Source organism: Ambystoma mexicanum, chromosome 6q (genome assembly GCF_040938575.1).
Source record: "Ambystoma mexicanum isolate Mex_15411 chromosome 6q, UKY_AmexF1_1, whole genome shotgun sequence".
In the NCBI taxonomy this organism is placed as follows: Eukaryota; Metazoa; Chordata; class Amphibia; order Caudata; family Ambystomatidae; genus Ambystoma; species Ambystoma mexicanum.
In genome coordinates this window covers 1,346,331,612-1,346,359,448 of record NC_090937.1, presented here as the reverse complement: position 1 = coordinate 1,346,359,448, position 27,837 = coordinate 1,346,331,612, and the positions used below count along the sequence as shown (strand labels likewise).

At 45.5% G+C, this 27,837-nt stretch overlaps 1 protein-coding gene across 2 annotated transcripts in view; it reads right to left on the bottom strand.

Moving 5' to 3' along the window:
* ZBTB49 (zinc finger and BTB domain containing 49) overlaps positions 1-27,837 on the bottom strand; it is a 320,838-nt gene that overhangs the window by 262,156 nt on the left and 30,845 nt on the right. For both annotated transcript variants that reach the window (XM_069631964.1, XM_069631965.1), the window contains one exon: positions 278-1,377. In XM_069631964.1, coding sequence (XP_069488065.1) covers positions 278-1,377 — 1,100 coding nt within the window. The remainder of the gene's footprint in view (positions 1-277; positions 1,378-27,837) is intronic.

Genomic DNA, 27,837 nt, shown 5'->3' with positions numbered 1-27,837 from the left:
CTTCCTCATCATGAACATGAATTCACACATTTTCAGAATCACTAATTCTGTCATGTCCAGCGTGGGGCGTGCATTGGCACCTGGAGAATCCAAAGAAGAGCTGCACCCTCTGGTAGGGAAAACCTTTCAAAAGGCAGCTGGCTCTAGAATAGAATATCAAGGATGAGGAATCTGTCAGAGAAAGGAAACCACTAGAAGTGGTTACTTGCCTTCTCAAGTATGCTCATAGACAGTCAAAGTAATACAACATTCAATTATTTTTGTCCCACCAACTTACCTGTATGAGAACGTCTGTGCAGCTCCAAATTGCTTGGATGTTTAAAATTCTTCCCACACAAATCACAGGGATAATGTTTTTGTGACTGAGTGGTTTGTGGGTGGTCTTCCAATTCAGAAATGCTCTGACATTGTTCCCTTTCATCAAGATGTTCACTACTGTTGAAAGCAAAAGGATGCTCAGTCTCTTTGTCTTTGTTAGGTTTATCCGAATGATCATCTATGGGCAAAACAGTAATGGTTGTAAATGCATCCTTTATGCCACAATCATCTGTTTCAGACTCAGAAGGCAACATAGCTACAGATGTTTGAGATCTCAAGAAATTCAACTTTTTGAGGTGAACTGCCTTCTTCAGACGCATCACCCTTGTACACAGCAAAGATGTGCTGCCAGGATCTGGGCTAGTTGGGCATTTATTTGATGACCCACCAAGGAGGTTGGATGGCACAGTGTTTGCAGATTCTGAAACATTCTGAGGGAGTGTCTCAGACAGCACAAGACTGTCTGTATGAAGTGGCTCTGCATATTCTTTGGGTTGCACCAGATGTCCTTCTTTGCTGTCTTGTTTAGCATTAAGATTCTGTTTGTTTTGTTTGCTAAAAAAGTTTCGTAGCTTGTAATGGTGGCTGGGGAGTTCTGTGACTGGTGTATCTGAAAGTTGTTTTTCTGGATAGCCAGAAGTATCATGCAGCTTATCATAGTGTGTACCTTCTAAGTGTTGGTTACCTAAATGTTTATTTGATTGTATCAGAGCTTTGGTTGGTCCAGACTGAAGTGAGTGCTGTGAATGGGTACTGGGAGTTTCATTTACAACATAGTCTGAATCTACTAATGAACTACCAAGTAAAGGAAAAGCATTGAGACTAGATGTGCCAGATGTCTCCACAGGAGTATGTGGCTTTAGGAATGTGTGGCACATATTTAGTACAATATGCACTTGCAGGCATTGAGCTATATCCAGCATAGCTTGCACATTGTCCTGGTTTAGGTCAAGATGAGAGGTGTACATGAAGTCCAAGATCTGTCCTATGCCACCAACATTCTTAATATCCAGATTGAAGACATCATTCTTTTGAGCGGGAGAATTCTGAAACAAACCCCTAAAAAGAGAAGAAAGTATACATTTACAACATTACCATAACAAATGTTATATGTCCATCAGGTTACAAAATTAAGCATCAGACAGAAATCAAATATAGTTGCCATTGCCAACTTGTTTGATGGTCTCAAAAACATTTTGGGAAGCAATGATTTAATTTTGCAAATAAGGATGCACTATTGGTTGTATAATGTCACATAATGAAAGAATTCACATATTAAGAGGGGCTGCCAACCAGTCCAGAATCACAGGTTCATTCCAGCAAGAGACCGACCAGAATACCGTAGCACATTGATGGAGGAGAGCAGGAAGATATGCATTATGATGTCTTTCCTGTCTGCTACCTTTTTCTAAGTCACGCCCTTGAGGATAGTCTGTGGCAGCACCCTAGAGCAGAAGTCTGAAACATGTGGCTCTCCAGATGTTCTGGATGTTTACGGTCTGTTCCCATGATGTATAGGTTGGGGGCACATAAGGCCATATACAAAAGCCTCAGGAGCTCCAACGTCGAGCCCTGCGCCGCACACAAGTGCGCACCGGGGCCGATAGGCCCAAGCTTGGAGCAGCCTGGAAGATGGAAGATGCGCTCTGCAGATAGAAGTTAAGCATTTATGTTTATGTACATGTGTAAGTATGTATGTGTGCATGTGTGATATGAGGAGTGGAGCGTGAAAGGGGGTTAGCCCACCCCCCCCCCCCCCCCGAGTACAAGTAAATCCCACCAATGCAGGGCAGGAGGGGTTAGGCAGTGAATACGGTTTAGGGGGTAAACCCAGCCGGAAATGGCCATTCTCCCACCCGTTGAAGGGCGCACCAAATCGATTCAACAAATGCAGCTTTTTAAGTGTGCAGCCTTCAATAAGCATAGCTTGTACATTGCTCCCTTCTGGACTATGGGCCTCATTCCGAGGTGGGCGGTAAGGGGTTAACCACGCTGGTAACGGTGCTGTAAACCCCTTACCGCCCTATTACGAGTCTGCTTGCGGGAACCCCAAAGGGCGCCTGCTAAAACCAGGCGTTCTTAGCGGGTCCCGCTAGCAGACCAGGGAACTAACAACTCCTCCCCATTCTCATTGAGCCCTATGGGGACTCGAATGGGAATGGGGATGGGTTCCCTGAATGGGGAAATACCGGTTCCTCCAAGGTTGGAATGGCCCGGTATGGGGGTAGCCATGGCTACCTCCATACTCGTAATGACCCCCCCATGACTCCCATGATCCCCCACCAATGAGAGATGTAGGTGAAATATCTGGAAAGCCAAATGTTGCAGACCCTTGCTCTAGTGAATAGTGAATAAGGCCAATTCACGAAGCTTCAACCAATGTAACTGGCTTCTGTAAGACTGTGTAGTCTATCTAGCCAGTCTGACATGAAGACGTGAGTAAATCTACTACCTTTCCCAGATGAACCCACACTAGAGTCCTCATCAGACTACACCAAGTATCCGGTTTAAATGTGTGAGTCGCCTCGCAAGGCTGCCTGCAATGGCTTCAATGGTTTGTGGTAGCATTTTTGTGATTCTAGTGGGGTGCAGCCTGTTTTACTGAGGGAGTGCCCTTACTGGAAACCCAAAGTAAAATGTAATACTGAGCTAAACTGCTAGACACTGACCAAACAAGCGAGTGCGTGAGTGTTGCCAGAAACACATGTCAACTGTTTTGAATGAAGTCTGGGATTGAAACTTGAATCCACACCTGGGGAAAAACCCTAGAAAGAAAAAGCAAAAGTAAATATGGTGGCTCCTACGAATGGGTGACCACCAGTATCCATGAATGGATTAACCTTGTGACTGGAGCTGAAGATTTCCTATATAGTCCATCTACCCCTTAGACGTTTAAGCTGGTAGGAGATTTGCTGAATGTTACTTTAAAAAGAGCCTATGTTCTGTTTTCATGCTGCTCGGTAAAGTGATGCCTTTTTTCATGTTTGTGCTGCTGGTGTAACAGGGATAGATTTTGTTTTCTTGCATGATGCTTTTAAATGCCTGTTTTGTTTCCATTCTGCTTGTAAAGTGCAGTAACACATGTAGTTTTATCAGTAGTGCTGTGAAGTCTGGCACAAGAAATGCATGACTAAACATTGATGTCATATGAAACTTTGCGTTCGCTCTATCCCATGCTAAAACAGCTGATGTAGTTCAAGAGTGAGATATGCAATATGAATAAGCACACAACTTCCTGATTATGAGCAAACCTACTTCTAAGTGTATAAGATCAGACCTTTTGTACAAATATGCATTGCTGTAAAAGCTATGGATAGACTTGGAGAACATTGCCTGATAGTTTTTTCCTCTCTATGGGCTGCATTTATATTCTGTTGTAAAGATGCTAAATGTTGCTTTTAATGGCCTAACGATTGTTTTCATACCGCCTAGTACATTGATGCATTGTTCACTTTTTTGCTGCTCGTGGAACATTGTACACTGGGGAGAGATTGGTTTAATTTTGCTTTTGGTGCATTAAAAACAGGCAAAACTCCCAAAATATAAGGATTTCAAATACCCTCAATACAAAAAAGGGAAACAGGATATACAGGATCCTTCAAAGGAACATTCCATAAGTCAGCAGGGACTGGTGTCCTAAGAGAACCCATAACTCCAGTCTTAAAATATTTCTACTGAATACTAACTACGTCCCTACTGAAGCATGCGCTAGATGTAGCTACATTTATTGTTAATCAGGATGTTGATATATGTGCACTAATAGAGACATGGTGCCATAAGGCAGCAAGACTAACCCTCACGTTAGTCATTCCTCCTGGCTATGATATGTTACGCCAGGATAGACAAGAGGGGCGAGGGGAGGGTGCATTTATTTTTAAATTAAAATTGGTTGTTTGGGAGGTGGAGATAGCAGATATCGAAGGCAATTAAATAAAACAGACACAAATCAGGACCGATGCAGAGACCACCTTTAATATGGTCTTCTTCTATGCAAGATTTCTCAACACAACTTTGCAACATTTTGCTACCCATCCTCAAACCCAATATTAAGGTGATAGCTTTAGGAGATTTAAACTTTTGGCTGGGCAATAGAAATTATCCCCAAGTCAGTATTTTAGAAGACTCATTTGGTAACCTGGGCTATGAGCAACTTGTTAAGACACCTACACATATGAAGGGGAACACCCTAGATTGGGTTGCTATACATAACATCAAAACGACCAACTTATCGGTCTCACCATGTTCAGACCATTTTTATGTCCATTTTACTATAGTCTGTGACAATATTATAAAGACTAAGGTAAGGTCATTACGTGCCTCAGTTGGAGAGATCACGTCTCGGATGCCAGACACAATCTGCACTAGCTTCGTATTGAAGCAAGGACTGATTTTCGCCTCCTATTGATTACTCACAAACGCTTGTTGGGCTCTAGTATAAAACCTCTCAGATCCAAAAACACCAATCAGCTTAAAATACCTGCCTGCAATCTGACTCAGGCTATGAAATGTTCTTTTTTCTGGCTTCGCCAAAGGCCTGGATTGCTCTTCCTCAAGATCTAAGAGAATTGAGATCGACAGCAATGTTTAGAAAGAAGCTGAAGACTTTACTGTTCAGACAATGCCTCAGTGATTCGCTTTTGTTCATGTGACTGTCTTTTTTTGGCCATCTTTGCCCTGTGATTTGTCTGTCTGTATCGTATGTTGGCTTTTGTTCCTGCTCTGTTAATTTGTTTGTTTTGCGTCGTTAAGCCTCAGGGTCACCTGGTGCACAATATAAATATATTAAAGTAAAGTAAAATGCTTACACTCTAACAAGTCCATGGATACGTTCCAATCAGTGATGCCAGAAAAGCAATACCACAAGAAGTGGCCCTACTCTTATTACTGGCTGATGGGAAGAGGAACTAAGACACCAAGCAGTGGCAAAGCCAATAGATTTGGTTTGGCTAAAGAGAACTCCTTCCTTCGTGCAGGCCTCCTTCAAGGTACCAGGGAGAGTGATCGGGCAGGCAGTTTGCATGGTGAGGAACTAAGCCACTGCACACCCCAGGACCTCTAAACTCATGTGCCCCATGCAGTGTGTACTGTTTGAAGCTGGTCACATCACCTATATCTGGGATCGGCCTGATTTGACAGTGTCTTCTTGCATTCACACCTAATTAATCTATTCACTCTGCACCTTGCTGCTATACCTCTAGGGCAAAGACTATCTCTGGGGAGATCCCTGTGACTTCCTTTTTTTATGTTAATCATAATATGAGGGGACCCCAGTGCTGAAATTGAAAACATTTACTCTGGGAACTTCCCCCAACCCCTCACCTCTTTGGGTGTAGTGTCGGTTATGAAAGGTTATGTGGGTGAGGCTGAGGGATGGAGCCCCAGCCCTAGCTCAGCAGCACCCTTTCTCTGCAAGGAACACAATCCGTGCGTGTTACATAAAATCAAAGAGCATTTTGATAATATAAGAATGACCATATTTTACATATGCAAAAGGTCTGTGATAGTGATTCTGCACAAAACTGTTCTGATCATGTAATTCAAACCGGACTCTCTGCTCTTTTCATTTGTCTGAATACTCACCCTAAAAGAATAATTTCTACATTACAAGATATATATACCCATTTGGACAGCTTGTACATAGGATGTGAAGCTTTGGCTGTTTCTGCATGGAGCTCACAAGGTAAACATTCACTTTCAGCGATGAGTCTTGTGAATCCTGGTTGTGGGTAAGAGAATCAGAGGCCTGGGTAGGAGATTTTGGGGACAGCTGGGCTAGTCTAACCTAGCAGTTTTAGACTCAAGAGGGAACAGTGCTCCAGCAAGTCAAACTTTGCCAGAGCACAGCTCTGTCTTATTCCGGCCCATTTCCTAAAAGATGCCACTGTACGATGACCCAGAATCTCCTTGGCTCCCTGTGTTTAGCACAAAAGTGGCCCAAGAGTTAAATCGAACAGTGCCTCTAAACCACCACCTATGACCGAAAACTAGCAGTGGTGTCGACCACCACATGCACCAAAAACGAATATTGTTGGTATAGCATTGCTTATGAGAACAAACTATTAGTGGCTCTAAATAAGCCAAGACTATGTAACCTAAGGCCCACTGGGGGCTTGGTTTGCCTCCACAATTCCATCCCACTACTAGACACTACCATGCATTTCCAATCACACCAGGTTTTCAGGATAACCACTGGACATGGAAATATTTTGATTCCCTGTACACAAATGGACTGTGCGGTGTTACTAGACATGGAACACAAAGGGGGAATGTTTTTGGGACAAACATTTATTGAACAGAAAATAAGGAAGAACCCTACCATTCCTTATAACTAAGTGGGGGTTCCCAGACTGAATCAAAACGAAGGATGGCATCAGAATGTATTTCAAAAACAAATAGTCCACTGTCCTATGTCCCTAACTTATTTCCGTCCCTTACACTTCAAAGACATCTATAAAGTAAGCTGCACCCTGACTCCAACAGGGTGGTTACGTCCTTGGGGTTTTTAGGCTGTTTGTGAATGATGGGGTAATATCATTCTTCCCCAGGCCATCACTATAAACATCACTAGGCTTTTCTGTATTGTTCCACACAGATGGGGAGGACGTCTCTCTTCCCCAGAACTTCTCAGGTTATTTGTCGATAGTTCCAAAACAAGATTGGGAAGGTGTCTCCCTTCCCCAAGCCTTACTTAGGCTCTCTTTCAATAGCATCAATATTGCTAAGATTGCTGCCAAAGTTTATATATCTTCCTTCCTCTGGTCTTCTCATGACCTGTGCCAAAGGATCTCTTTCTCTTCCCATGGCCTTCTCTTGACTTTGGTTAGAAAATCTTTCTCTCCCCATTTGTTCTTCTTCTATCTGTTGCCAAAGGATACCCTTCTCACTGATATTGTTGGCAGCTAGTAAAACGATTCAAGGTGCTCGGCACTGAAGTTGATATTATTGGCAGTTAGTGCAAAGGATTTGACTTAAACCCTTGCAGGACCACTTAGATTCTCTTCCACATAAATCTAGTCCTGTTAGCGGGATACATTCAGACAGAGACCTATCGATTGTTCACCCATGCTGTGCTGGACCACTCTGCTAATTAGTAACATGCGATCGCTTCTCAAAGTACAGAAAACAATTATCGGCTTTCCCTTTATATTTGTGTCTTTCATCAAAAGCATTTTCCATTCGACTTCACAGGACACTTTGTTGCCACCCATAACCTTTGTTCATACGCAGCTCGGTTTCACACCGTTGCCTTCAACTCACCGGCAGTATACACGGTTCGGCTTGCGGCTGCACTTCTCCCCCAACTTGACTAGTCAGGCATGAGGGCCCCTGGTAGCTCAGACACGCATTACAGGATTCTCTGGCCTCACTTCCCTGCCTCACACATGCTGCTTCCAAGTTTTCAACAGCCCAGAGATTACTGTCAAATGGCCCAAGGGCATCAGTCTCCTTGGTTTCGTTCAGCGACTTTCCGTCTGGCTTCCTCAATTCATCTGAGGTCTGGGATAGGCTGCGCTTTCATGTGCTCTGTGCCGTTCCTTGCCTTGCTCTCGAAGTGTATTCACTTGCTCTGCCTTTTATCCAGGTGGGAAAGGTAAAGGGAATTCAGGTGAGTTGTTCCAGGCAATTACCTGACTCTGCCTGACCAGGCACCGGGACATGTTCGAATCTTCCTTTCACCAGCGTGTAAAGGGAATGTATATGTGTTTGTGAAGGGACGTGGGGGTGGGAGTTACAAAGCTCAGGTACTTGATCAGGAAAGAGAGAGTAAAGGTTTTAAAGGGAGGATACCGCAACTCACCATTCGGTGTCCCACGCTCACTCCCCAAGGATCCCCCATTCAGGTGATCCTCCTGCACTTGTCCATCCCCAGGGTCTGGATCCAATAACGATGGCCGTGCGCCGGCTGCCTGGATGACAGATCCCTGAGGACTGGTAAGTGAGGCACCTTCTGGTTTCTCACATACCCTTCCCCTATGCAATGTGACCGATTCTGCTTCACATGGAAACCGGGAACGGAAATATACATTCCCCTGTTCCTTCCCTTTCCAGTGTTCCACTGTGAAGCAGTAGGGTTGAAGGTCTAAGAACCATCGCATTAATTTGGGGTTTGATTCCTGTCTCTGGTTTATCCAGACTAAAGGAGAATGGTCAGTCATTAGTTTAAACTACCTATCCAGCAGATAATATTTTAGATGGATAATGGCCCACTTGATGGGAAGAGCCTCCAATTCTCCCTGGGGAATAGTTTTCTGCAGGCAAACAAGATGGGATGTACCAGGTCATCATCTGTTTTTGACAGTACTGCTCCTAACCCAGTCATGGAGGCATCTGTTTGCAGAATAAACTTGTTTGAGAAGTCAACTACTCTGAGGATATGGGTTTGGCATAGAGTTTGTTTGAGGTTGACATAACACATCTCATCTTCTTCTGTCCGGTGCATCTTTTGTGGCACGGCATTATCAAGTTAATCGTTTAGTCTAGCGGTCTTATCTGAAACCCTTGGGATAAATCTGCAATAATACCCTATGAGTCCTAAACACGTTCCAAGGTCTCTTAGTCTTAGGTGTGGGAGCATCTAGTACTGCCCTTACTTTCTCACACAAAGGTTGCACACTACCGTTCCCCACGAAGAATCCCAGGTATCTGACTGCTGATCTGGCTAATCGACACTTCTTCGGATTAGCAGTTAGCCCAGTTTGCCAGAGCGTTCTCATGACGGTATAGAGATGGGATAGATGTTCTTCCCAGGTTTGACTACTGAAAACAATGTTGTCAATATACGCTCCACAAAAGTGGGAATGTGGTTGGAGTAAGTTATCCATAAGCCTGTGGAAAGTAGCTGGAGACCCATGTAGACCAAAGGTGAAGACCTTAAATTGAATTGGAATAATCCAATAAGGGTTGAAAAGGCGGTTTTCTCTCTATCAGGCGCATATACCGGTACTTGTCAACAGCATTTTGTCAAGTCTAAGTTGGATTAGTATACCGCCCTACCTAGCTTCTCGATCAGGTCGTCAATTCGCGGCATGGGATAGGCGTCAAAGGCAGAGACTGCATTCACCGGTCTGAAATTAATAAAAAACCACCAAGATTGGTCCAGTTTTTTTACTGCACCGATAGGCGATGACCAGGGACTAGAAGAGGGTTCGATAATATTACCTTGTAACATGGTTTCGACCTCTTTGATTACTAGCTTTTTCCAGACTTCTGGGAGTCGGTAAGGCTTAAGATGGACTGCGTTTCCCTTCAGGGTGTTGATATAATGATACGTGCCGTGTACTCTACCAGGCTTCTCACTGAAGACATCCAGAAAAGAGTTAATAAGGTTGGCTAGATATTCCTTTTTCTCTTCCGACAACTCTTGAGGAATAAGATCTACATTCTCAGTTTCCTTGGGTACTAAACAAGCTAGTATAGAGTATGTGGCGTCTACTAGGTTTTCCTTCCACTCCATGAGGAGGTTAACATGGCAAAGGTGTGTTTTCTGTTTCCTATCTGTTTGGGCCACTCTGTAAGACATGCATTACTCACCGTAATAGCATTTCTGATGATTGTATCTGCTTAGATTCACATGCTGTGCATATGGTCCGACATCCAGTGGTAACTGTCCAGTGGGACGTCGGCATAGGTGTGTCTGTACAACTATCCCCATCGTGATGTGTAGTGTACCCAAAATTCCTCACTCACCGAGGTCACTCCGATTGTATTTTTTCTGCCATGGGGGAGCTCAAGGCTATTGTGAGTGAGTACATGAAGAGAAAAAGTAGTAAGACGTCTATGTTCCTTCCACCCCGAGAGATAAAATCTTCAGAAATGCTATTACGGTGAGTAATGCATGTCTTCTGATGCTTGTTACTCTGCTTAGAATCACATGCTGTGCATAGGTGCGCCGTGAGGCCTCTGGGCGATTTGGCGCGTTACTAAGAATTGAAAGAAATAAATAAATAAAAATAGACTAGCAAAAGGTACCCGGAGTTGGAGGTGGGTTATGAGAAGGAAGATTAGAGAAAAGATGCCTTAATACTGCTTGTCCCACCTGACAGTCAGATCTAGAATGAGTGTCTAGGCAATAGTGTTTTGTAAAGGTGTGTACAGAACTCCAGGTTGCCGCTTTGCAAATGGACTCTAGGGGAACATTTGCAATGAATGCTATGTAAGCCTCAGTTCCCCGAGGAGAGTGTGCTCTAGGCTTGAAGGGCAGTTCTCTCTTAGCAAGAGTGTGTGTAACACAGTGTGATGTATTTGACAATCCACCTTGAGATGGCTGATTTAGAAACAAGATCCCCTTCTCTGCCAGCTGCCACTGAAACAAAATATAGGTTTGTTTTCCTCAGTGATTTCATTCTTTCAAGGTAGAGCATGACCACCCTGCGCACATCTAGTGTGTGTAGGCTTGTTTCGGCCATGCTAGTGGGATTCTGGAAGAAAGTGGGTAGTTCGATCGATTGGTTCATATGGAACTTCGAGATTAATTTAGGCGCAAATCTGGGATGAGTGTGCAGAACTACCTTTTTCCTGTGGACTGTAACAAAAGGGTCTAGAACAGAAAGGGCCTTTAGTTCGCTAACCCTTTTAATAGAAGTGATAGCCACTTAGAAGGCCGTCTTGTAAGTAAGGTCTTTTAGACTTGCTTTATGCATTGGCTCAAAAGGAGATCCCATGAGTCTGGTTAAAACCACATTTAGATCCCATCCAGCAGCTGGGTGAGAAATGGGGGATGGATTGTCTTAACCCCTTCCATAAAGGCCTTAATAACCGGTATTTTCCACCATGACACTTTCTGTTGTGACGTGATGTAGGCTGAGAGAGCAGCAAGATGAACCTTTAGGGAATTGTAGACCAGTCCTGTGTCTAACAAATGGGTTAGGTAGAGCACAATGTGTGTGGGTGAGCAATCGATGGGATTGACGCCCTTGGTATTACACCAGATGACAAAGCGTTTCCATTTACTGGAATAGCAATAGCGGGTGTTAGGTTTCCTAGTCTCCCTGAGAATGTCCATGCATCTCTGAGGGAGCTGAAGTTGTCCAAACTCTATGACCTCAGGAGCCAGGCTGCTAAGTTCAGTGTTTGTGGGCATGGGTGTAGGGTCTCCCCCCTGTCCTGAGACAATATGTTGTACGGGCAGGGTAGTTTTACTGGTGGGGAGAGGGACATTACCATTAGATGAGCGAACCAGGGTTGGCGGGGCCACATGGGGGCTACCAATATCATGGTGACTGGTTCCTGGTGGATCTTGTGCACTATCTTGTTGAGTAGGGGAGTCGGGGGGAAAGTGTAGACTAATTTCCCTGACCATGTTATCCAGAGTCTGTTCCCCTTGGAGCGGTTCTGGGGGTACCTGGAGGCGTAGTCTTGGCATTGGGTGTTTTCCTGAGTTGCGAACAGGTCAATCTCTGGGAAGCTCCATTCTGCGAAGACGTTGGAGACAATGTCTTCGTGCAGACGCCATTCTGCTGAGCATGTCTGCCAGAAGATTGAGTTGCCCTGGAACGTGTTGAGACAACAGAAACATCTTGGGTTTGAGATCCCACATCCAAATGTTTTGGAACAGCTTGGATAGCCCTGGAGAGTGAGTGCCCCCTTGTTTGTTTAGGTAATACATGGCTGTGGTGCTGTCTGTCAGAACCAGAACTGTCTTTCCTTGTAGTTGAGTCTGAAAGGCTTTTAGTGCCTTGAACACTGCTAATAGTGTTAAACGGGAAATCATATTGTGCCTCCTTCTGATATATATTGGCCTATGCCTAGTCGCTCTGTGAAGAAAACCGCGTTGCAAAGTTCCGATTTTAGATCGACTTTGCCGCCATTTTAGGATCATCTGCCATTTTGGTTTATGTTCATATGTGATCCTCGGTTCTAAAATGGTGGACTGTCTTTCTAACATGAAACCGAGCCTTCCCGACCTTTGAATCTTGTTAATGGTTACACTGTCCGAAGGCCAACTGTACCCTATTAGGTAAAGAGACCTTGCACTGAGAATGTCTTCTTGCCCGAGGATTGCCTGCACTAACAAGCCTCATCCACGAATACACAGAGGACAATACTGAGTAAATGTCGAGCGTGAACACTGGTACAACTGCATTATGAAGGGATATGTGCTAAGGCTTACATTATTATTAACCTGTAGAGCGGCTGGACATTATTACTGAAATGTATAAAAACCGCTGAATGTCTAGATGTCCAGTACTCTCACTCCTCTCACTGATGGGCTGGTACTCATTGTAATGTATTGAGAGCCAGATAGCTATCTGTATTTCTGTTTCTTTGTAACTGTACAGTAGATTAAAAGATCTGTGAATCTTTATAGCCCGTGTTTGGTGTATTTCCTTTTGTGGTACTCAGCCTCGATATTTCATTGCTTTTACAGATGGCGCCGAATAGGGACCCTCAAGAATGATGCCATCTCATTGAAGTGTTGACGCGGTTATCGGACCGAGATCAGACGGTGTCATGATGCCTACCTCCAAGGAGCCAGGTCCGACCCAGCAACCCCAGAGGCAGGCATCATTCCCCCCCAGGGAAGTTCCAGCGGGCCCAAGCTGGGGCCCTTTGGACGCAGTCCGGGCCCTTAGGCGCCAGGCTCATGTTGGACCCCAGTCCTGGCGCCTTAGGCGCCAGGCTCATAAAGCTGGACATGTGTTCAAGTGTTTTTATGTGCACTTACCTGATGCAGACCATGCTGCTACATCCAGGCCCTCTTGAGGCCTGAATGGGACTACTTTTCCTGTGGGACTACTTTCCACCCGGGTGTGGTCGGGGAAGAATACATACCTGATCGGTGGAAGGATACATACCTGGAACTTCTTCCAAAGCTATTTAAACCCCACCCGAACAGCCACACGTGCTTCGCGTTGTTCTGCACCTAGCAGCTGGACGCTCACCGTGTCAGCTCCTGCATCTGGACTTCAGCCACGCCTGTCAGCATCCTGGGACACCTGCAAAGGGTGATAAGAAGAGAATTGGAGAGGAAGAAAGCCTTACCTGCTAAACCTGCATCACAGAGACATCTCACCGACGATCCTGAAAAGGAAGACATCATTTTTAAAAGCATTTCGCTCCGATCGCTGCAGCGCTGCATTTCACTCACCTTTCTTGGGCACTTCCATCTTCAGCAGCGATCATCCGGATTCGCAGCCACTTCCCAGAGCCTAGAGAGAAAAAGACAAGAACACAAGGTGAGAGAAGTAAGGGAATAGGAAAAGCTCAGTTTCCTTCTAAGACTTACCTGTTGGGTCATTCCCATTTCATTTCGGGTCTTGCTGCTTCCGGGCATTTTCCGGACCCCGGCCCATATGGGGAAAAAAGACAAAGACATTAGATGAGCGAATGCAAAAACATTACCTGAGCGCCATCTAGGACTTACCAGATCTTTACTGGAACTGCACTTTTCACTTCGGGTCAGCGCCATATCTCCGGCATTCCGAACCCCGGCCCCTATGGGGAAAAGACATCAACATTAGCGCTTTGTTGCAAGAAGTCTCCAAAGGAATCTTCTTTCATCACCTGAAAAAGACAATGAACATTTTTATTTAAAGCTTGAACTTTTGAACTTGCAAAAGAACTTTTACAGTGCCTCACCAGTATAATCAAGCTTACCTGAACTCCCATCCAACCTCAATCCAGTGAAGTAACTGGGTTCAACGCGCCCCTGCGTCAGAAGCAGGATGGAGAGCTCGTCCTTTCAGACCTTAAGGTGAGACTTCAGGGGGGATCGTGGAAGGGTATTGAGGAGGGTTGGAAGGAAGTGGGAGGCTCGAGCATTATTCCGCCAGATTGTAATACTCCCTTTTCATGTACAGGAGGATATTCCTGCGAGCCAGATTAGCCAGAGTAGAGGGGCCCGTCCTATCCATCTTCAGAGCCCTGCGCTTCACCATTGAAGAGGCATCAGCACTCGAAACCAGGCCAGCGCCCCCGTGGGAATCAGGTGAGCGTGACAGACGGTGAGAAAGGGGGCCACTTCTTGGATGAGGCACGATACCTCAACAGTAATGCACGACCCGATCCCTGGACGGTGAGCCCGCGGTCCGAGACAGCATCTTGACGAGGGTCCATATAACGATGCGGGCAGTTTTGCCGAAATCACCAACCACGAGGGTCCTTATTTGTCCTTAGTAATCCGATCGGACCCCCTTTAGTTCTTTGATCAGGTGAGTCGTGACCCGATTCTTAAGTATCCTGATAATTTGATTTGGCGCATTGTACTCACAAGCACAATTATTGAACAGGTAACACCAGGAATCTGATATGCCTGAGAAATTGTCTGCCTGCTTCAGGGCATTATTCCGCAGAGACAGACAATTTTTGGAATGTAGCCGTCCGGCGCCACAGGAGGGGTCTCCGGCTTGTACTATGTACTGTAAGCATGGCATTGGTAGTGTAGTCTTTAGTGATATTTGGCACAGACAAACTAGACTTGCTTCCGAACTTCAGTGGCCAACCAATGGTAGTTTTGAGATTCCTCGTATAGAATATTTAGAGTCTATATTGTTAAAGAAAAAAGCTAGACCCGCAGCATTTCATGTATTACAAAATTGTAAGAAAGAAGCTATGCAGCAATTTAAAAGTAGAGAGAAACATGCGCGCCGACATATGTCCAACACCGAAAAGGCATTGTTGTATGATCAAAGTAAACAGTCAGAGTCAGTTAGAAATATGGATAGGGCTTTTCAACTTGGTATTCAGAAAATATATCCGTCTAAAGATTTTCATATGTCTGATGAATTAATTGACAAACTTCTAAATGAACGAAGGCCTGGTGCCACTGCGCCACCTCTGCATGTTCCTATTCCTGTTGCTTTGCCTTTTCCTGCTGTTCCTCCTCCCGTAGTAGTTCCTGCTCTTCCTATCATTCCTCCCATTTCTCCTCTTCCTCCGGTTATCGTTCCTTCTCCTATTGTTGCTCCTCCACCTGTACCTCTGCCTATTGTTACGGGTTTAGTAGATTTGTCTTCTGCACCAGTGATAGTACCTTTGTTACCGATTGTACAAGATTTGTCTACTCTTTCTCTTCCAAGTGGTTCTGTTCCGCTAGTAGGTGATAAGGAAGCGGAATCAAAAGATGTAACTTGCAATACTGTGTATAAAGAGAGAAAACGTGATTTGACTGCATGAGCTAGACAATGCATGGAGAAGGGTTTACAATGTGATGTTTTTGCCACACACTCTAATTTACAAAGTTTTCCTGAGAAGAATCTTTTTATCGAAGGACTGGGAATTCACTTAGCTGTAATGTGGAACAGACTGATTGATGTAGATCTCCCACTAGGGTTGAGGGATCTGAATGTTTTAGCATATTGAAGAGATACTGCGGAGAAAGTATATGATCACGTCGAGAGGGTTTTTGAGTATAGAAGCGAGTTAGAAAGGTTACGGTATGAAGAAATTGATGGTGATAGTTCGAGTGCTATTTTTGTACAGAAACAGTTCCTTCCTCTTTGTAAATCCATGAGTGAGGAAACACGAATTTGCACAAAAGATGCGATTAGATGGATTTCAGACATGTCGATATCTCCCGTAGAAGTATATGACACGTATAGTCAGTATACGCCAGAAATGCAGAGGAAAGTGATACAGGTTATGGTAGAATACCTGCAGGATGAATGTATAAAAAGAAAGATTTGTTGTCCAGCAGAATTATTAAATATAAGAGAGCTTTTTCGTCTGACACTCCTCCAGCTGCTTTAGTGCTCGATTTCGAGACCGCCACAGGTAATACTGACTTTGCCTGATAGAATAGTGACAAAATTGAAAGCCTTAATTCCTGAAAGAAGGATTGTTTGGGACAAACTTACTGCTGGTGTCCAAGGGAAGTCTGAGGGTGCTACCAAATTCTTTAATCGGTTTGAACAAGTGTTTTCAGATTTCAGTGGACAAGATTTGAGCACAGAGTCTGGAAAATGACTATTTGTAGACAAATTTGTGCGTGGATTGTTGCCTGACATCCAGTCGCAAATTATGACTTCTGAGAGCGCTTGGCAAGCTAAGTCTCAGTCTGAAGTGTTGCATATGGCTCAGTACTATGAAATCTGAGTCAATAATGAGAAAGAAAGGATCGAAAAGAAAAAAGGGAGACTTAAAAACTAAGGTTTTGTTGCAACAGATTGTTAGAGGCCCTCTTAGGGGACAGTATGTTCCACAAGGTAATGTGCCGTTGGGTCCTGTACATGCAAACCAATGTGCTTATTGCAGACAAGAGGGTAATTGGCGAGCACAATGCCCGATCCTCCAGAAGAGGTCGAATAACACATTTGGTATCATGGGTAGACGATCCAGAGGCCGCCCTGGGGCAGGGGGTCCTGGTAGAAGCCAGTTTACCCAGAATTCACAGCCTTTTTCACAGGACAATCAGTCACCAAGTGTGGATAATAGAAACATTTTTGATCATCCTTCTGCTGCATATCTCTCTGAAGACCTTCCTTTTGATGATATATTGTTCAGCTAGGATTGCCCGACTATTCCCGTTAATCAGAAAGGTCCCTACGTCGAAATGATAGTGGGAAATAGGAAACATCTATTCTTGATAGATACAGGAGCGCAGAAGTGTTCCATTGACCATTCACGGGTTCCAAACATTCCACTGTCAGGGCAAACCAATGTTTCTGTAGGGTTTTCTGGTACACCAGTGGTTAGTCCGGTTTCTTCACCGGTACTGATGACACTGGGTCCATTCACGGATTGCTGTCCGTTTCTTTTGACAACGAGCTGTGGAGAGAATTTGTTGGGGTTGAATCTGTTGAAGGATAAAATGTGGTAATTTATTGTTCTTCGGATGGAGTGTGTTTGACGATTTCACCACAGCAACTTTCTGCCTCTCAGTTCCTGATTAGACCTTTGCCTCCGGAATTTAGTGATGTTCTGGAGTGTTTATGGGCGATTGATGACAATGATGTCGGTGTTCTACAAATTGAGCCTGTTAAAATCATTTTGAAAAGTGGAGTAAAGTTGCCACGTATTCCTCAGTATAAGATTTTGGTTGATGGTGAGCAAGCTTTGAAGTGTATAGTTTCTGATTTTGTACACCGTGGGGTAATTGAGGAAATTGCTGGTAGTTTGTGCAATAGACCGTTTTTGCCTGTGTATAAGAAAGGGGATTACTTTTCATTTTATCATTGATTTACGTACTATCAATAAGATTGTTGCTCCACAATTTCCCATTGTGCCTGAAGTAACGACGATATTAACTATGATCCCAGCTTCTGCTACTCACTTTAGTGTTGTAGATCTTAAGAATGCTTTCTTTAGCATTTCCATACACAAGGATAGCAGATATCTGTTTGCGTTCACCTTAGGGGGACGCTAGTTTAAATTCACCCATGCACCGCAAGGGTACACGGAAAGTCCAAGCATTTATAGTAGGGCTTTAACTCAAGTTGCCTACCACTTGTACATTGCTTCAATATGTAGATGATCTTTTAGCTGCTGACTCAGAAAGTGCCTGTAAGGAGGGCACCGTGTTGTTGCTTATTCAACTAGCAAAACATGGACATAAAGCTTCACTTAAGAAATGTCTATATTGGCGACAGGAGGTCACCTATTTAGGCTATTTCCTGTCAATGGAGGGAAGAAGGTTGACACCTGAACGGATCAAAATCATTTTTAGCATGTCTGTCCCAAATACACAGAAGGAAGTCAAAGCCTTGATAGGAATGGCTTCTTACTGTAGGCAGTGGATCCCCAATTTCTCACAAAGAAGGGCATTTCTTTGCCATTGCCGTGGAACTTGGAACACCAGAAAGCGTTTGATCTGCTCAAGACTGCACTGTGTTCAGCACCAGTTTTGGGCACACCAAATTATGAAAAGGCTTTCGAGTTGTATGTGCATGAACGTGATGGATGTGCTTTGGCTGTATTAACGCAGGAACATGGAGGGAAGAATAGGCCGTGCGGTTACTTTTCTTCCGCCCTTGATCCTGTTGCATGCGCTTTGCCAAGATGTTTGAGAGCTGTCGCTGCTGCTGCTGAGTCTGTAAAACAGAGCGAGAGTATGGTCCTAGGCCATGCTTTAACCTTGTTGGTACCTCACTCTGTAGATGTTCTATTAAACAGAGCACAATTAACGAGATACAAATTGATCTTGTTTGCACCGCATATTAAAATTCAGAGGTGTTGTGTATTGAATCCTGCTGAATTACCTTTCCCGCAAGGTACTGTTTGCAGTGACGAAGTGTCACATGACTGCCTTTACACCACAGAGCTAGAGACTAAAGGCAGGATCGACCTAAAAGATAATGCTTTGAACGACCCACAAGGGGAGCTGTTTTGTGATGGCTCCTGTTTCAAACTTCCGGATGGTACATCCACAGCTGCTTATGCCATCACCACACTAAGCACGATTGTGAAAACCAAAAGAATTTTGCATAACTCCGTGCAGGCCGATGAGATTATTGCATTGACTTGAGCTTGTGAACTTTCCACAGGACTTAGAGTAAACATATATACTGATAGTCAGTATGCTTTTGGGGTAGTTCACAACTTCGGCAGACTTTGGGCAGAACTTAGGTTTCTTGACCTCACATGGAACAAAGATCCAATATGGCTCCTTGATAGTGCGGTTACTTTCAGCGCTTGCACTTCCCACTCAGTTAGCGATCATGAAACGCGCAGCGCATCAGAAAATCATAAGTGATGTAGGAAAAGGGAACACTTTCGCTGACCAGATAGCCAAACAAACTGCCACCGATCTCTATTCAGAAATGTACACTGCAAGGGAAGCCACAAATGTTTGTACCATAGATGAGGGTATCGAATCTGTAAAGAATATCCAAGCCGTTGCCACGTTAGAAGAAACTAAGCAATGGGCTGAGGGTTTGGCAAGGTTGGATGATGACGGGTGGATAAGTTAGAGGGAAGATGGATGCTGCCAGACGTGTACATTACCACGATGTTCGCAATGGCTCATGGGCCCACCCACATCTGTGCAAGGAAGGTTTGCAAAATGTTAGAAAATGTCTGGGTGAACGATAAGATCTCGAAAACAGCTGAGCGTTTTGTCCAAAGTTGTATGATCTGTATACGGCATAATATGTGAAAGGGAACATCGACATTTAGGGGTAGTTTTGATCCACCTTCTGTCCCCTTCGAATATCATCCACTTTGACTTTATTGAAATGGAACGTTGTAATAACTTTAAATATGTTTTAATTGTTATTTGCACCTTTAGTAAGTGGGTTGAAGCCTTTTCCGTGAAAGACGCTACAGCAATGACAACGGCGAAAACCATGCTTAAGGAATATTTTCCTAGCTTTGGTTTGCCAAGGGTCATCTGGTCGGACAATGGTCCACATTTTATCGCTGCTGTAATTCTGCAGATATGCGCGGGATTACAGATCGATAAACGGTTCCATTCGAGACATGCGCAGAGTGCTGGATTGGTAGACATACACAATGGAATTTTGAAAAACAAGCTCGCTAAGACGTGTGCCATAACCAAATTGAAATGGCCGGACGCCTTACCGATAGTATTACTGTCTATGCGCACCACCCCACAGACTAAGATTGATATTTTATTTCTATCGCGCTCATACACAAGTGTTTCAGAGCGCAACAAGGCAAGGGAAAGGGAACAGGGGAGAGCAAAAACAACGATCTTACTAGGCCCAGTGACATTGAGAACGTGCAAGTGCAGGGTAGAGGGAGAAGTGCATAGAAGGGGGAACAAAAGGAGAGTGCGGAGCGAGAAGGAAAAAATAATAATAAAATAATAAATAAAAAGGCAACAAACAATGGGAGTGCAGCCAGCAAGTGGCAAGTGCTGGGTTTATGGCAGCAGGCCATGTAGGTCTCAAAGTGCAGTAAGAAAAGGGGAGGGCTGTATGGGTACAGATACAGACCCCAATGCAGGGGGTGGCCCAGAGGCAGTGCGTGAGGGTGGCAAGATGAGCAGGTACCTGGGCCCAGAGGACAGAGGGTGGCCAGGTGCATGGTGCCGAGGGAGAGTAGAATCAACAGGGGAGAGGGGAGGAGAAGGCAGAAGCAAAGAGGAAGGTTTTGAGGTGCTTCCGGAACCGGAGATGGTTCTCCTCAAGACTGGCTCTCCGTCAGTGGTTATGGGTAGGCCAGCTAACATTTGGAACGTCCCAAAGCCCCGGGCCCTGAGGGATATTGAACATGTACTTCTTTCTGACTACTGTGACCAGCTAACTAAAAATCTGTATTTGATTTACCAACAGGTGCGAGAAGCCCTTCAGTAAAATACGAGGGGCCAGGTCACAGCATCCGACCTGGGCAGTGGGTGCTTGTGAAAGCGTTTGAACAAGCATCCTGTCTCGCACCCCGGTGGAGAGGCCCGCACCAGGCCCTCCTGGCCACGCAGACTGCAGTTCGGGTGGAAGGCAGGAGCCACTGGATGCATGCACTGCATGTCAAGAGGATTCCCTTCCCTTTGCCACATGACACAGAAGATACGGAAAAGCTCACCTGCTCTGCTCCCAATGATCACTCAGCATTGAGCAGTACTGAGAGTGCTTCGGGGACACTCCCTGAGCCTGTGGTTCCTGGGAAAACAGCTACTTCATCTCCACACTCTCCTACAGATCCTTTTTCACCATTGTTAGGTTCTGTTGCGAATTCACCACTTCCATGAGGAAGTAACAACATGTTGTTCGCAGATCACACCGTAGCAGGAGTCACAAGATACAATCTGCGTCCACGGAGCTAGACTTACTGCACGGTTCGGCTGTGCCACGGAAATGACCATAGGGCTTGTCTTTTGCATACAAAAGAAAGTTGTTGGCCAGGGATAGGGAAGGACTAAGAAAACGCGCGATCAGGAGATTGCCAGCAAATGAACTCCGGAGCTTTTTGTTTCGAAGGAACAATGCCTGCTACCGCCTCCACCCGTAGGGAACAAACAAGTGACAGTGTGGCTAGTATAGACAATGGACGATCGAATACATGGTCTCTTAAAACGCATTGTTTTCTTTTAATCATGTTAACCTGTTTCACAATAGTAATTGCTTTAGGATTTTGGTGCATGGAAGAAGTACGTCCTCTTGAAACTCTTTTGCCCATGAAAAAAATGTACCCACTATATCGACACCATTCTGCACACTGCACGCTCTATCTCCTAGAGACTCTCAACACAGACGAGTTACCACAATAACACACTACTACTTATAATGAATGCAACACATGCCATTTTGAACAGGTCCAATTGCTAGGTATGCTCTCATTTCAGCAACATGGAGACAAGGGGTTGGGCTAGTATATTCATCCTTTGCCACTAACTACTGCATGTTATGCTTCTCTAAGGGCAGAATTCTTTGGCCGATGGAATGATAGCATCTCGGGGAACTTTGATGGAACAAATTTGAATGAATTTGAAAGACGAGTTTTAACGCCCCTGGGAGGCTCACTTTTCGCAAATAGAAGCAAGCTTAATGTTGCTTCCATTAGACCTTCTGATAGACTGTCTCGACCTTTTCAATCTCTGATCTCTTTCAAGATGGCTCCTATAGGCAATAGGGATGCCACGCCACCTTCCTACACTGTTAACCATAGTCCCAATTCAGTTTCTTTCTGCATACAGAGGAATGGTACTCGGTCAATGGGTGATTTCAAGGGTTGCACCAATTTTGCGAACTTGAACAGTGAGGACAGACCTTTGTATGTAGGCAAACCTGTCTACTTCGTTTACGGTGATGAAGCTTTCCCATGGCAACCCAGGGATTGGCAGGGAACCTGTTATTTAGGAATTCTGTTGCCAGGGGTATTCATAGCAAGTACCATAGAAATCTCTAAGGCTCGTCCAAGGCGGGATGAGAATGGCGATGCTTCATGGGTGACATAGCGAAATCCTTTGTACCTTTCTGGGGACAAATACTAAATTCTGAGGATATCAGAAGACTAGCGAGAGTACTGGAGAGAACTATCAACCGGACCACTGACATACTCTACAACATGACTCTAGAACAGAAAGCGATAAGGTTAGTGGCACTACAGAACCGGATGGCATTAGACATCATCCTGGCTGAGCGTAGTGGAGTATGTAAATTAGTGGGGTCCGCTTGTTGCGTTTTTGTACCGGATTCCTCCCCAACCATCTTTAAGGCTATACAAAATCTGCACGTCGTTAGTTCAGAAGTGCACGCTCGTGAGGGAAATTGGGATCTTAACGCTTGGTTCTGGGACTTTTTACGATCTTGGGGATGGAAGCTACTTTCGATCTTATTGATTATTCTGGGTATTCTGTTATTCTGCTGTTGCTGTATACAATGTCTTCCTGCGATATGTTCAGTGATAGGAGGATGTTGTGCACATACTATGGGAATGTTAGGACAAAAGTTATGCGCACCAGAAAGAATATCCTATGAACTTGAGTTGAAGGAAATTTCTGTCACAAACCTCATGGCGATTGATATCTCTGACGATTGTGATTCAGGTTGTATGGACATCGAGACGTGGAGTTACTTGTAAAGTGACTAATAGTAGTTTAGCGCTTGGCTTAGGCCAAAAGGAGGGTTTGTTAAACGGGAAATCATATTGTGCCTCCTTCTGATATATATTAGCCTAAGCCTAGACGATCTGCGAAGAAATCCGCGTTTTAAAGTTCTGATTTTAGATCAACTTCGCCGCCATTTTAGGATCATCCGCCATTTTTATTTCTGTTCATATGTGACTCTCTGTTCTAAAATGGTGGACTGTGTCTCTAACTTGTAACCAAGCCTTCCCGACCTTTGAATCTTGTTAATGGTTAGACTGTCTGAGGGCCAACTGTTTAGACTAGGTAAAGAGACCATGCACTGAGAATGACTTGTTGCCCGAGGATTGCCTGCACTAACAAGCCTAATCCACGAATACACATCGAGGACAATACTGAGTAAATGTCGAGCGTGGACACTTGTAGAACTGCATTGTGAAGGGATATGTGCTAAGGCTTACTGTTGGAGCTGAGAATATACATCGCCATTGTACCTTGTTGGAAACTCAAACCTATGTAATCCGTGTGCATATTGTTGTATGAGCCATAAGTGAACTCGGCACAAACTCTAGACCACAGATTATTAACCTGTAGAGGGGCTGGACATTATTACTGAAATGTATAAAAAAAGCTGAATGTCTAGATGTCCAGCACTCTCACTCCTCACTCTGATGGGCTGGTACTCATTGTGATGTAATGAGAGCCAGATAGCTATCTGTATTTCTGTTTCTTTGTAACTGTACCGTGGAATAAAAGATCTGTGAATCTTTATAGCCCGTCTTTGGTGTATTTTCTTTTGTGGTACTCAGCCTCGATATTTCCTTGCTTTTACAATAGCTCTATCAGATTTATATGGTTGGATGCTACTTGTGGGGCCCACACTCCATGCGCTGTCTGCTGAAGCAGTTGAGCCCCTCACCCCATGAGAGATTCGTCTGTCGTGAGAGTGGCTTCCACTGCGGGGGTGGTGAAGGACTTCCCCTTCAAGGGGTTTTCCCTCGACCACCACTGCACGAGGGCTGGCAAGACAACTATCACATCTTCCCATTGTCCGCTGGCCTGACACCACTGGCTGTTGAGCCACTCTTGCATGGGACGCATGTGCAGGCGTGCGTGAGGAACCAAGTATATGCATGACGCCATCATACCTAGAAGGCGCATGGCCTTGCGTACCATCACCTCCCGACTGGCTACATATTGAGGGATCTGAAAAAGCATGTTCTGAACCCTCTCATTGAAGGGGAAGATAAGGCCATCCTTCGTCCAGATTTGAGCCCCCAGAAATTGTTTTACTTGACTGGGGACTAGACTGGACTTATTCTCATTGATAGAGAATCCCAGACTGAACAGAAGACCTATGGTCTTCTTGGTGTTCAAAAAGCATGTGTCGTAAGAGTCCCCCGTTACGAGCCAGTCCTCGAGGTAAGGGTAAACCGGGATGGATAGTCTGCGCAGGTGTGCTGCCACTACTGCCAGGACCTTTGTAAACACCCTTGGCGCCGAGGCAATGCCGAATGGGAGCACCTTGAATTGGTAATGCCTGCCCTCTATCATGAAGCTTAGATATTTCCTGTGCGCTGGCAACATTGAAATATGAAAGTATGCATCTTTCATGTCCAATGTTTCCATGTGGTCCCCTGTTTCAACAGTGGGATCACTTCCTGTAGCGTTACCATACAAAACCTTTGAGGTTTTATGAATTTGTTCGCTGGGTGCAGGTCTAGAACAGGGTACATGGTGAGGTCCTTTTTGGGTACAAGGAAGTACACTGAATAAATACCCTTGTTTACCTGAAGAATAGGGACGGCTTCAATGGCGTCCTTTCCCAGAAGCGCTTCCACCTCTTGATTCAGGATCTGCAGATGGTCCGGCGAGAGGCGTCATGAACGTGGCGGTCTGACCTGTGGTGGTCGGGCGAATTCCACGCAGTACCCGTGGGCGACCGTTTTTATGACCCACTGGTCTGAAGTTATCCCCTCCCATGTCACGAGGAAAGATGTTAAACGTCCCCCGACCGGGCTGACATGGGAGGGGACCTGGACCTGTTGCGAGAGGCTGCGGCTCCTCTGGTGTTGGGGCCTCTGCCGCGTCGTTGACCCCTAGGTGGGTAGTTGGCAGGGCTTCCCGATGTTTGTCCAGCTTTCCAGTTTCCCATATTGTAGTTGTTTTGACCTGCACGGGATTGGCCTCGAAAGGACCAATGAGAACCGCCTCCCCTCTGGGGGGAAGGCTTCTGAGTTATTTGTTGTAAGGACTTAAGAGTCTCATGCTCTTTCTTGCTTGTCTCCAGAGTATCGTTGACCGCTTTACCAAAGGGATTGGTCTCTTCTAAGGGTTTGTTAATAAGAGCGGCCTGTGTTTGAGGCTTGAACCCTGAGTTGCAGAGCCAAGCGTGCCGCTTGAGTAGTGTGCCCTGGGCCAGGACCTGCCTGCCATCTCAGCAATGTCCAGAGTTTTTAAAATTATATTCTGATTTACCTGCCTGCCCTCGGCCACAATGGTGAGAAGTCTGGACCTAGCGGGTTCAGGTACCTCCTGGAGACCTCCTTCTACAAGGTTCCATTTTGTGTCTGCATAACTGGCAAGCAGCGTAGTGTTATTTGCTATGCGTGTGGTGTATGCAGCTACCGAGGTAAAGCGTTTACCTAAGGCGTACAACCTTTTAGATTCCTTATCCGGAGGTGCCTCCCCTGTAGCAAGGGGTACCCCTGCCCATTTCCGGGTGGTAGTGACTACCAAGGAGTCGGGGGTGGCATAGCCTTTAATATATTGAGGGTCCGTAGGAGATGGCCGAAATAGTTTCTCCACTCTTGGATTCACTGCCCGGGTCTGAGCTGGCTTGACCAGGGAGGGGGCCAACCTTCTTTTAACAGAGTTCAGGAGAGGAACGGCTTGGCTTGAGGGGGGTTTCTCTTTGAGAATGTCCTCCCAAAAATCTTGTTCGTGTACCGCCTCCCGGGTGGGGATCTGAAAGTGCTCTGCTGCCTTCCTTAAGATGGCATTGAAAGCCATTTGATAGTCTACAGGTGAGGCCTGGCAGGCCGGAGTAGTGGGAGGTGAATCCAGGTATAGGACATCAGTGTCCTGATCTTGCGTAGTGAGTGTCCATGGCTCCATCTCCACTTGCTGGGTTTCCTCCCAGTTGTCCATGGCATCCCCCTGGTCAGCAGGGTAGTCTTGCAGGAAGGAAGGGTCTTCTTCCTCGTCATAGATGTCTTGGTAAGCGTCCATGTGGACCACATCTTCAAGGGGGACAGAAGCCGAAGGTTGAGAGTCAAGATTTTCCTGGAAACGTGAAGCTGACACCAAAAGAGGGTCTTCACGAGATCTCTTAGGGGAAGGATGCTCTGAACACGAGACAATCCTTTCTAGACGGTCCATGCATCCTTCAAACTTTTCCCTGGACCACTTAGATGAATCAGAAGGGGCAAAAGGTGGAAATATTTTGTTTTCCTCTCGCTGTCATTGAAATTTGTCCCCAAGAGTGTTGGACAGAGGCTCCTGACTGTCCTCGTAGGTTTCGCGAGTACTGGGGCGCCATGGTGTGTCTTTAGACCTGTCCGCGGCACGCTCCATTTGTTTCGACAGTGTCTTAGGCGTCAGCCCAACCGCCAAAGTAATCCTCGCGATACTGTCCTCAATATCCGCCGAATCGGCGTGAGTCAACGGGTCAGTGGTAGATTTACCGCCTACCGCGGAGTTAGAGGGCCTAGCAGTAGATTTTGCGCCTGTGGGAAGGCTAGGAGGCCTCGGAGGACTTTAGGGGGCGCCGGAGCGTCGGATGATCGCGCTTCGGCATGTAAACCCGATTTAGAGGTAGCGTCCTTATTTTTGGAGTGCCCAGTCGCAAGACGCTGTTGCAGATGCGGGGGAGGCTGCTTATCTACCAGATCAGAGGATTCCGTCGAACTTTTTGGCGGTCCTGTTGGTACTTTCACCTTTTTTGACGGAACTGTCGAAATTGGTGATGGGGTTCTGTGCTTAGTGTGTGGTTTCTGTAGGCCCTTGTCGACGAGTGTTGTCCTCGAAGCAAGATTTACGTCAGGCATAGAGGGGTCAGGGATGGGCATGGCGGACCTTCAAGCGTCTGCCTCAAGGTCGATGACATCCGACACGGATGTCTGGTCATCATCAGTGCCTCCATCACTTTCGCGGTAGTGGCGGTGGGGGAAGAGGGTTCAGCCCGTGACATACCGTACGCGGCCCACCGCTTTACACGGCGCTCCTTAAGGGTCTTAGGCCGAAGGAGCTTACAGGCCGCACACCGCTTCTCATCGTGATCTGGGGTAGACAAGATTTAAACGTTCTGTGCTCGTCTTTCCATGGGTACCTGACCCTACACTTTGGGCAGAACCTAAATGTTGTCGTTTCCATAGCGAAAGGTATAGACAAAGATGACCAGACCTAAAGGGCAAAGAGAAGGGAAAGAGGAGCGACAACGAAAGATATGGCCACCCGACTCCACTCTCCCTATTGTGTAGGCCGGCCAGAGAGCCCGGCCACGTGGATGGCTCAGCCGCCGGATCTTAGGCGCCGAAATCCACCGCCGTCGAAACTTCCCGCAGTCTTCGCAGAAGTTGCTTGAATCGTCGTTGAAGTGACTTAAGGGGAAATAACCGACAAGGTCGGTATAAAGATAAACAATGTCTCTTATGAAGAGCTCCGCTATACTGCGACCAGTTATCTGGGCGGAAAAAAACAATCCGAGGGACCTCGGCGCGTGAGGGATTTTGGGTACACTACACGTCACGATAGGGATTGTGCTAAAAGCACGCCTATGCCGACGTCCCCTTTCGGTCCCCGAAAGACAAGATGCAATACTTCATGGTTACCACTGGATATCGGACAATATGCACAGCATGTGATTCTAAGCACATTAACAAGCATCAGAAGTGAAGTTATCAGTGATCTCTATAAGCTCATATGGCAAGGCATAAATTAGTTGTGCAAAATTGATATAAAAAAATAATTGATTAGCAAACCAACTGAAATGATTAGTAATTTTTATATCTTTATTTTTAAAGGGATGATCAGTTAATTGCAACATAGCAATTGCCTAAATAAGGCACAGTTGCAACTAACAAAAAATGTTTTACAGA